This window comes from Bolinopsis microptera, chromosome 1 (assembly GCF_026151205.1).
Source record: "Bolinopsis microptera isolate Bmic1 chromosome 1, MBARI_Bmic_1.0, whole genome shotgun sequence".
NCBI classification, from domain to species: Eukaryota; Metazoa; Ctenophora; class Tentaculata; order Lobata; family Bolinopsidae; genus Bolinopsis; species Bolinopsis microptera.
The window spans coordinates 23,878,105-23,889,693 of NC_087072.1; the positions used below are offsets into that span (position 1 = coordinate 23,878,105).

General features: G+C 35.5%; 2 protein-coding genes across 3 annotated transcripts; both read left to right on the top strand.

Moving 5' to 3' along the window:
- Window positions 1–2,426: 2,426 nt before the first annotated feature.
- On the top strand, window positions 2,427–5,911 carry LOC134814505 (uncharacterized). Its single transcript, XM_063822656.1, has 10 exons — window positions 2,427–2,646; window positions 2,870–2,970; window positions 3,166–3,291; window positions 3,455–3,538; window positions 3,703–3,875; window positions 4,069–4,204; window positions 4,368–4,492; window positions 4,842–5,006; window positions 5,185–5,289; window positions 5,441–5,911. The coding sequence occupies exons 1-6, from the start codon at window positions 2,544–2,546 to the stop codon at window positions 4,097–4,099; spliced, it is 618 nt and encodes a 205-aa protein (XP_063678726.1). The 5' UTR covers window positions 2,427–2,543; the 3' UTR covers window positions 4,100–4,204; window positions 4,368–4,492; window positions 4,842–5,006; window positions 5,185–5,289; window positions 5,441–5,911.
- A 4,216-nt stretch (window positions 5,912–10,127) lies between these two features.
- On the top strand, window positions 10,128–11,479 carry LOC134826126 (ciliary microtubule inner protein 1-like). Of its 2 annotated transcripts, XM_063838406.1 has the most exons (5): window positions 10,128–10,189; window positions 10,377–10,422; window positions 10,600–10,681; window positions 10,818–10,940; window positions 11,134–11,350. In XM_063838406.1, exons 2-5 carry the CDS (start codon window positions 10,391–10,393, stop codon window positions 11,254–11,256), a joined length of 360 nt encoding a protein of 119 aa, XP_063694476.1. In that variant the 5' UTR covers window positions 10,128–10,189; window positions 10,377–10,390; the 3' UTR covers window positions 11,257–11,350. The 2 variants fall into 2 exon arrangements, with proteins under 2 accessions (XP_063694476.1, XP_063694475.1); XM_063838405.1 differs by lacking the exon at window positions 10,128–10,189 and having other exon boundaries at window positions 10,299–10,422; window positions 11,134–11,479.
- Window positions 11,480–11,589: the final 110 nt, after the last annotated feature.

Sequence of the window (11,589 nt, forward strand, 5' to 3'; positions counted from 1 at the left end):
GTACAAGGGGGGTTTCGTATCTGCCCCTTTCGATGTAGAGGTTGTGGCAGCTGATACGAAACCTTGTCAGACTTTTTCGAACATCCGGTATTTTGATAATTCGTAGGTATGCCTCTGGTTCGAAATCATGTTTAATTAAGTTATAGAATTCTAGTTTTGGCGAGGAGGATTTGGCAGCTTTCCAGGTATTCACGAATTCTTCCCTCATGTTATGACTGATTTGGGTGGAGAGCTTAGATTTTGAGGAAGATGAGGGGGTGAAGTTGTATTTGGTGAGAAGCTTTGAGATGTTGGTATACCAAGGAAGTCCCAACATGATTTGTTCGTGAAATGCAGCACAGAGTAGTTCGTTTTCAGTGTTTTCAAGGCGACTATATAGTAATCTATTGCAAGTTTGCAGGCTTCAAAGAATAGAGGGTGGCGCCCGCTTTCGCCCCAGCAACCTATATTTGATGCTTTTGAATGTACAGACAAAGACCACTTGATAAACTTTAGGTGGAATTTTTCATAGTGGTCTTGTGCAATGTACTTCAAGGTATGCTGGGGGTTGGCTTTGTCATCTATTTTTGAAAGGTATCTCATGGTTTTTGAGTGGGGGCATAAGACTTGACAGCCATAAAGCAGGATTGGTTTTATTAAGGAGTCAAATAGAATATTAAGGGCACGGTGTGAGAGGGCATCCTTAACTATTTTGCCTTTGAGGCCATAGAGAGCACGGAGAGCCTTGGCCCTCAGCTCAGTATTTGCAGCTGTAAACGATCCATTTCTGTGGAATATTATGCCAAGATAGCAGTATTTATCGGTGTGCTGGATGGGCTGACCTCCTAATGTGAATGTTTCATAGGACTGCTTTCGTTTGGGAGGGCTGAATATTACAATCTTAGTTTTCTTAATATTTACTTCAAGGCCCATGGAGTTACAGAAATCAAATAGAATGTTGATATTGACTTGCAAGGCCTCGGGACTTAGAGCAAGAAGGACAAGATCGTCAGCCCACAGCAGATGTGATATCAGAACGTCAGCAAGAACTGGATAGTCACCAACAGATTTCAGGAGAGATGAAAAATCATTAATGTAGATTTTAAAGAGGTCTGGCGATAGGGGGTGTCCTTGCTCCGTTCCTTTGCCAATATCAATTTTAGGCGACAAGAGTTTGGAAATTTTTATATGGGCAATAGAGTTTTTGTACATATCACTTAGGCAGTTGAAGAAGTTACCGGTTATTCCAAGGCATGTAATTTTGTGCAGAAGGAGGTCCCTACATACAGTGTCAAAGGCCTTTCTTAGATCAACAAAGCATGCATAAAGATGAGTAGCGCGCGCCCGCACGGTACGCAAAAACTTATGGTTATGTCATATGTAAAGCTGAAAGCTCCTGATATGAGCGCCGCCCAGAAAAATTTAATATGAATAATAAAAACAAAACGCTGTCTGACTAGTGAGCGTGATTGCACTAGCGTGCAGTACGCATAGACTCGACATGGCTATGTACGTGATCTGAAAGCGTCGCGCGCGCAATTAATTCAAACGAATAAGGACGATAATATAAATATATATTAAATAAAGAAAGGACAACCAAAATCGAGCGCGGTTGTAATTAAACTCAAATATTTGCAGTGCTCCCGCTCATGATCAAATTTGTATTTACCTGAGGACCTTAGGCTATAATGTTCACAAATCTAAATAAAGATTTGGCGGAATGACAGGCTAAGTGTCGCTCAGGAGACAGGAAACATTTATTATTGCTTACATAACATGGCAGCATACATGATACATGGCATTTCGCATTTTATATATCACTCAGGCTCAAATAAGCGCACATAATAAAAAGGTCTTCTATTCGACTTTTGTTATTCTTTTTGAAAAATAGTCCAATTAATTTGTATATATTCTGTATGAGGTGCGAGAAGGAACTTTGTTATTATAGATAGTCTAGATTCGAACTTGGAGCCACAAGGCCAAGGGTGATTTTCAAAATTTTCTCCCAATTTTTGAGATAGTATAGGGAATATATTGAGTTTATTTATATATTGAGTCATTGTGACATTATGTATATACTGTTTGATTACAATCTTCTTCTCATTACATATATATTCTGTATGTATTTATTCTGAACACATTGCAAAGGATTTGATGCTTATAATTGGAAATTAATGTGGCTATTTGTAGTGGGCGTCAACTTCCATCCAACATGGTGTCAAGTCTCAAGAATGAGCTAATATAGTTAATATAGATTATAGAATCATGGGCTCCATATACTGCAGTGAGCAGTGACAAAGAAAACAAACCATGACACATTAAGTTTAGGCAGTAGTCTTGAAATAACTCCGATATCAGACAGAATAAAACTTAACACCAAACGCATGCATCATTGAATGCCACAGACTAATAAAAATGCACCCCCTCCAATTGTATCAATTGTTCCCATATATTTCTTTACATACACAACCACTTCTCTATTTGATGTCAACAATAACTCATATTTAGGCACACCCTCATGCTTTCAAGCTGTTTTGAAAGATCTAGTTGGTAACAAATCTACAATGCCTCCTGAAATAATCACCACTAAACGTGATACGGAAATAGGTCGACTTCTTGAAAGGGTCATTAGAGACCACAGAAGGGACATTTCAGCTTTTAGTAAAGGTCAGTTAATGATTATTAGTTATGTTATTGCAACAATGATTATTGTATTACACAGCGCTTATTTTGATTTTCACTTTGGAAGCTGATTTTATATTCTTGTAGGAAAACGTTGGCAAATGTGCATACTTTGATCACTGATTGAAATAGTTTAGATTGCGCGTTGTATTCTGAATTTTGTACTTATATACTCATTCCTCAAATTTATGTATTGCAATATTTTCAGGGCATCTGAATGAAAACAATCTATACAAACCTCCAGAGGCCGGTCGAAAATCTTGGGAAACTGCAAAGCTTCCAGCGATTAAATTAAAGCATGCTGTCTCTGTAAGTTTAACAGTTTAAATTTGATATAGAATTGGTATATTAGCTTCATCTTATAATAGTTAGAAATTCATTTAAACAAATTACAATGACTTGAAGTGAATACCTGCTTGTATTATAAACAAACATAATCCCACTAATTTACTGAATTGAATTAACTTCATGACAAATCTAATAACAATATTGTGTTCTTGTCAGGTAGGGAAGGAGACTCGTGATAAGAGGATGTGGGAAGCTGTGGCTTGTTTCTCTGCAGGTTCTGCTTTCCCAACCAGTCTCCCCAGTAGTCCGAACAGAAGGGATAGGGACGATGACATTCTCAAAGTGAGGCTGAAATTAACTTTTTATTGGCTAAACTTACGCTGGCAAGTGTCAAGTTCAAAAGTTACAATAGAAATTGTGAATAGCTGAGCACTTTTTGGCTAAGCTTAAAAATTAATTGTTCCAATTCTTTTACTTATTATATTATTAGCAATAATATACTTAGGGACTGAACATCGATCATGACAACATCAATCTAGAAGAGTTTGATGCATCTTATTTTCTGCTTCCCAAACCTGATGGATTTAAAGTAAGCAATATAAAGTGATTAGGAGGGTATTTATTTAACACATCAATTGAAGTTACTAATTAATTACTAATAATAATTTATAATTAATACACTTGCCTCCTCAGCAAATCGTAATTATATTACCTCTGACCATCCCTGCAAATATATTAATATGTCTGCGATAGGTTATGCCAAGTTTGAACGGAAGTATTAGAAAGAAAGATGAGGTAGAACAGAGGAAGTTGTATGATGATGAGGTTGTGGAGAAACATAATCTGACGGACAGGGGCTGGTATAACGGGACTAGAGCTCTTAAAAACATGAAGCTCGATAAAAGACTGGAAAAACTGATATCCAGGTAACAGAACACACCTTGCACACCGTGGCATAAGGCTTGAATATGTGTTTTAAATTTATTATTTACTGTACGAATTTCAATACTTACCTAAAATTAATTCCCTTGAGCTTACATGTTATTTAAAGTTCGACATATCTCAAATTTTGTATTAATATTCTGCGTCATTTCTCAAACAGAGTTACATATTCGACAGGTATATCGAAAACTGTGGGAAGAATTACTGACGAGATGCAATTCGTACAACCCTCTGTTGTCAGACATTAAAGGATTCTATCAGGGATATTTAGAATTCTTGAAGGAGAACAGCAAACAACCAACCCCTACAAACAGTAAGAAGCTTATTTTACCTGAAATAACAAGACATGCAGCTAATCTAGCTACTTTCTAACTTCTTTATCAATAATACATAATTACCAAGTATATACGAACATAATTCTGATTATTACTCTAAGTTACCTACGGTAAAATCATAACTTATCCGTGTGGCTGCAGGTAAAAGAATTGGTGAGGTGAGCAACAAGAAGGTTGAGATCGCACGCTTATCTGACGAAGTATCTGAACAGGAACGTAAAGCTATGAAACAGATGCGGGCAAACGATCAATTAAAGGAGGAACATGTAAGACAAAATTCCCTAAATAGCAACATTCCCTAAATAATTTACTTATATAATACAGCTTATACATGCATAATTTACTTATTCAATATTCATATATAATATACAATATACATTGATGATTGTATTTAATGAGGTGCTCAGCAAAATCCAGTATAGTTTGAGACATTTTTCAGGAATATCCAGCTAGTTGAATTGGTATTTATATAGAGTTTGAACTTTCTGTGTAGTAAATAGTAATGCAAATTTATTTTAGCTCATAACGTTTTCCAAGTAGAATCCATTTCAAATCGAAAAACATCGATATCAAATTGTTTGCAGATTACTTGTAATTATAACAAATCTTTTGCAGTACGTGACAGAGGCAGTGTTGTCAGAGGTAAAGATCCAAACAGAGGTGGTAGACTCAGCATCCTCCACTGACGTATCCATGTTGGAACCTCCTTCTATAGCCTTGAACATTGAACAACTTCGACGTGACATTCTACAGAAGCGATCTGAGATCGAGCAACTCCGGGTAATTTTATTATTCTATGTTTTTTAGCCTGAAGAATGAGGTCCAATGTTCTTGTAAAAAGGCTATATTTCTGGGGAAAATATTTTTCGTGTTTTTATGTTCGGCTTTTGAGCAAAAAATTATCGTGTAAAGAGTTTTCCCAAATCAAAGATAACTAACTTAATGAATATTCTAACAGAAGCATCAGCGTCAAGCGATGGTACCGATGGAAGTATACCAGTGTATGGTGCAGTGTGTACAGAGTGCCGAGATAGAGCTTCAGAAACAAATCAAAAGCAAAGAGGTCTGACTTTATAAAAACATTTGGCCGGGGCCATGGGTTTGATGGCCGCGTTGCTTTGTCTTTTAGTTTCGTTGAATTTAGGCCATTTACCTGCCAATTGCCATATATATATATATGACCAGTTAATATCAATTCATTACAATTTCCTCAGGGTTTAGAAAAAAAGAAAAATAAGTATTTGGATCAGATACTGGCGCAAAGCGAGAAACTAGCATTAACACCGGAACAGAAAGACCAATTGTTGAACCTCACTAAACCTGTAAAATCTAAAACATCTCCTCTGGATTGAAGTAGTTTATATAGTTAGATCACAAACTCAATTTGAATCTTAATTGAGTCAGTAATAGTAATGCTACTTATCAAGTTAATTTGGAAACAAAGTACATAGTTATGCTAAAAACTAAAAGCGATACAGTAATAAGGTTTAAGTTTCAAGCGATAGATTTTATTCCAGTTTGGTTTAAAAATCAATAAAATTGTACACCAAACACCCTTAGTTGATATTGTTTCAAGATAAAATTTTAAATTTCGATTAATTGTATAGTGTATACATACATATTACATGTGCATTGTACAAGAGTGTAAAATAATTATATCATGATTTTTCATTCAATTCATGTCAAATTTAATTGTTTAATTTATATCTTAATATTTGTATTAATTAATATTCATATTATTTAATGTTTGTATTACGAATGGAAACACATACTTGAACCACCATTGTGAAATTTACAAATCAATTGTAAGAAATCGGTCACAAAGCTAAAAATGAAAGTATAGCAATCGAAAATTCAGGCTTCCAGCGCCAATCTGATATAAATTATTGACCGATTGCGCTAAAGTTTAATATTCTGTTCAATAAATAAATCTCTCTAACGAGTTAGGTCATCGATATCATGAATAAGTTTTATCTTCAAGAAAGTAATTCATGTATTGTTTTTTGTATATTAGAGCTTTAGCCACAGGTAGGTTGGTCTGCACGGAGCCCCACAGTTTCAATTCCTTGTTTAACTAGCCGTACAGCAAGGATATCCACTGTGCTCACCAGGTTAGGCACATAACCAACACTACCCTGCTAAAGTTAGCTATATACTATGGTTTTCTCGAAAGTATTTCCTTGTATTTGACTTTCGTCAAGAAAGTACTCTTACTTTCATGTTAACAAGAAAATCCCTCACAAATTGAAATTATAAGGAAGGACACATTTATTGGATATATTCGGATCCTTTAAGAAGTTACATTTCAAAGATGTACCCCAAAAATCTCTCATTAAATCAAACCAGTCTTGCGACCATTTAAGTCCTATAATTGTACTAAAGTAATGATAGAATTTAGTGAGCAGTGTTCAAAATGAGGGCTATGATTAGACCGTACAATCCAAGAACTTCTGCGAAGATAAGTATAAGGACCATTCCGACAAACAGTTTGGGTTGCTGAGCTGTTCCTGAAACAAGGAATTATTTAGTGTCAATATTAACTTGTTGGAATTACTACAAAGTTCCTAGTTCCATAGATGGTGAAATAAAACGCATACTTTTCATTTTATACTGGCCATATAAAATTGTTTAAATAGAATTAGTTTCAAACCTCTGACACCAGCATCTCCTACCACTCCAATAGCAAAACCTGCCGCGAGTCCACAGAACCCAACTGATAATCCAGCGGCAAAATCGCAGAATCCACTGCAATATTTAAGATGTTAGCGTCAAATGTACTGTTAAATGTAACGTTAGATCAAAGTGTATCCACTTTTTAACTAAGCATGAATTGGGCACATGTACCAGTGGAAGTTACATTATGACTCTAGGAATTGATTGAACGATACTGCTAATCGAGAAATGTTACTTTGTCATAAATGTTTAAGGAATATTAAAAGAAATCCACTTACTCAAATAGATCGTAATCTGGAGCTTCGTCTACTGTGTTTTATTAAGGAAATATAACCCGCAATGGAAAAGTTTTTCTAAAATTTCAGAAATTTCGATTGTTTAAAACTGCAAGCCTGGTAGCCCAATTTTTCTTGGACGAATTTAGATCGACTAGTTTTAGGTCTTTCGCTCATCCAAAGTAGAGATAAGCAAAGAATGGGCATAGTTTAAGATGTTCTGTTAATCCAGAGTAGAGATTAACAAAACATTACAATTAGCGAAAAGTTTTTGCCTGAGCATTTTTGATCCGTCTACCAACATGAATTCTAGAGTAGCGAACTCTATGCAGCATTAGTAAGTCAGTAATCAGTAAGTTTGTGTAAGTCTGGGTCAGTTAGCTGTAATTGTATGTTAATCTGTCAATGATCTGACAAATAAAACTATTGCGATAACGAACAATAAAACTATTGTGCAGGTTGCCAGGTGAACGGATTTGCTTACACATAACACCCACGTCTTAAAATTTGTTGGTAATTACTGATTGTACTATAATTTAGTTGAAACTTTAACCTGGCTTACATTCCTCATTCTGGTATTACCAGACTTCTGTCAAATTTATTCTCTGACAACATTAATCATATTTATCCGTATGTGAGATTTCAGTGGCAAATAAGTAAAAGTGGTCCTCTTTAGATTGATAATAATTGTGCGGCGCTTAATGATTTTATCACACAAAGTATATTTTTCAACAGCGAGTGTAATGTTTTGCGACGTACGCGCGTGCGCACCATGTGAATTTTCCATATATATTTATTGTTTATAAACAATAAATATTATATCTTTTTAAAACCTAAGCCAATTAACTTCGTCTTTTTCTCAGCTAACAGCTAAGGGGCTGATCATTTACATAATCGGTATCCAGGGGACATCAAATACTGATGAGTGATGATGGTATAATTCCTAAGCTATAGCCGTGTGTAAACTTGCTGATGTACGGCCACGGGGGTGCAAGTTAACATATGACTTTTAAACGTAATGTGAGATATGTGAATGGTGCCTATACTAGTATAACCTTGGTTCCGCCTGCTATGAATATACGATCATCCTAAAGAATGAATTAACGATTTTAAATTTTCATCGAGAGACATTCACTAGTAAAATGTCTTCTAATGTATAAATATTTGTTTGGTAGTTGATACTGATAGTATTAACTATTATTGGAAAAGTGAGTAAATCTAAGGTTCCGTTTATTTAATAATGAAGGTCACGATCGTCTCTGGTAAAATTGAAAATATCTAGAAATAAAACAAAATATCAAATTATGCAAGTAGAATCATTCATTAAACTTAAAGTTAATATGATATAAGCGGATCTATAATAAAAGTTTGCGTAAAATGAAAACTTTTGAATGATATGTACTGAATCATGAAAATAATAAATATACAAAAAATCGCCTTCAGATAAATTGCCTTTATCCGGTATAGATCAGGATATGATATAACAATAAGAATATCACATGACAAATTACAATGGCCCATGGCGATAGGCCACATCACACATGGGATTATATTGGATGCAGGACGTGAGCCGTGAGGTTGGTAGTTATACTGATCGGAGGGAAATTGTCATTCCTGGCCTGTTCGTGTGATTCAACTCCATGATTTACTGGCGCAAGCAAACTGGGAACTAAATAATTTATTGGAATTTATTCATATGAATTGATAGGATCGACAAAAGTCAAAGTTTGTCGTGACCCGTGACCGGGTGACTTGTTATCGGAAATTGGTAACATGTGTACTTAAAGTAACCTGCACACGGTCAATAGTAGCGTGCTAAGTCAAATTTGAATTCATTTATTGAATGCGCTGCTCTTATCCACCAAGGACGAAATATTTGTTCACGGACACAAGAAAGATAATGTTATGCTGAACTTCGCCTGATTGCTTGAAACGGTAGCAGAAATAATCAGATTGAGACAGAGGAGGGTGGTTTGCTAGAGAAGTACTGGAAAGTGGAACAGCAAATGGTAAGGGAGTTCCTTAGCACAAAATTAAACCTCCGGCTAGTTCTCAGTTCTCATACCAATCCAACTAATCGGCATGTCCGGGTTCCAGGAGCAATTCTCAGCAAAGGCCTCTGATTTGCCGAGAAATTTCGACTCTCACGCTTTTTTCCCGGCCCGTTCCACTTGCCAGTTTCAATATTATAAGGACCTAAAACCCACTAATCGACACGTCTGGAGATGGGCCATGCCAGATTATTAAGGCCTCTCGAGAACGCGACAGTGATACTGATTTCTTGATTAAACTTGAGGATTTTATCCTAAATTAACGAGATCTAGATATTATCATCTTATCATGTATCTCGGGCGCTGTAATTTATTAAAATTGAAGTGTGTCAGTGTGTTTAAGACCACTAAACCGTGATTGTAACACCGTAACACTAACAGCAAACAGTGTCACTGACACGATATCAACTTTACTAAAAGTACGATGTCCGGATGTCATGCTCGTAGTTGTTTACTTTTAGTGAATTGCAATTTTATACTAACGGCAACACCATAACTTTTGTCACGATATCGTTGGCGAATTTACAACATCGCCGAGAAATTATAAATATCGTTTTCATCCATTAAATTAAAGTCTCGCATAGATTTCAGAAAAAATTATGACACCAATGTTGAATTTCAGACGTCGGCCTAGTGCACAGTTTTTCAGTCACCTGTGAGCTTGAATCCCAAACTTTGTTAGTTTCATGTTTTGGTCACAAAATTTAAATTTAAATTCAATCATGGTTTTGTGTGCTGTTTGTAAGATTAGTCTCACTCCATGTACCATACATGCACCATGCATATATGTAGTGCATGTAGTGGGCCTGTCTAGTGTCTATACCTTTAAATTTAAAGGCAATGATGACCTTGTTTATAAAGGAGTAATCTCCGTTCGCCCACGTCATTCAGCAGTGAAGATATCAAATTTTCTAGTCTGTCTTAAAATACTGATTCCAGTCTTCATCGTGAGAAGAGTGTGACTGTGAGTTTGCATGTTGATTAGTTTCTCTTAGTCTTTACAAATCACGTTATCATTGTAGCAACCAGTAAGAATTTGTGCTTGAGGATAAATTTAAAACAATAGTGATAATCAAAGTTACACTGTACATGTGATTATTTTCGCTGTTTTTCGTTCTGAATTTTCGCTCTGAAAAGATCCTTGTTTTCAGTTACCGTAGTAGAGATGGCAAACTTTGTTGCCAGGGACGACATTTGGTAAGTCCTTATCGATTTACAAATACGATTAAGGCTAGGTATGCATTTATCACATTTGAGCCGCTTTGACTGTAAAACGTTAATTTCAATGCCTCCCCCTTTTTTATTTATAAAGAGATGTCAAATTAAACCATTTTTGTCCCAAACGCCGTGATCGTTAAGTTATTGAATATACAGGAAGATCCACATCAACAGAGAAAGCACAGCATCTAAAAGTTGGAAAACCAAATGGGGATTCTTAACGAGTGAATATCAGGAGGTGACTACGATTTCTAGATTGCTTAATATTAACACACGACACTAAACATTTAGAATCAGCAAGACTATAAGTATAACTGATTTCTACTGGTATAAATAATTCAAAGAGTACAATATTCAATTTCGATCTCGCCTAGATGTTCGATAACAGTAAGACAATGAGGGAAAATGCCAAGCCGAAGACAGTATTTCCTCCGATCGAAGATGGCAAACCCCTAGTGCAAAGTGGTTCAAAAATTGTCCCAAAAACTGCTGCCCAGGTAAATTAAGTGATATTAGCTTTTTATTGTTTGTGCATCCTTTCAAATAGCACTTGTTTCAATTTTCATAGAAAAAATTAATCGTTAAAATATTTAGTCCTCAATTTTAATACTTTAATGACTAATCCCATCTTTTTATGGCACATGATAGACATAGTTGTGACCCAGTTGACCACCATAGATTTAATTTCAGTGCATAGGGTGGAAAGTGGGGACAGAACAACGTCTCAACCCGTTTGGAAATGCTGCAAACGAAGCAAAACCACGACAGAATCTCGGCGCAAAACTAGGCTGGCCAAAGGAGGCTCTTTTGTAAGATAATTTTAATGACAGCAACGAACTTTAATAGAACATTGCTAGTAATATACATGATGATTTTAGTTGAAATTCATTCTTGGAGATTGAATCATTGATGCATTATGCATGTAAATTATGCTTGTCTTTACATAAAACTAGCTAACTCTACTTTTATATTGATGTTATAACCACAAAGATGTGTTCTGAATTTATAATGTCAACTTGATCGTCGGTTGTTTCTCCATGATTGCTTTATTCTAATTTGGCCGACACAAAATGGCAATTTCATGAATCAATCATATTTGAGTTTACGTAAAAATATGATAAATTTATGCGTCGTTCTTAGCCAATT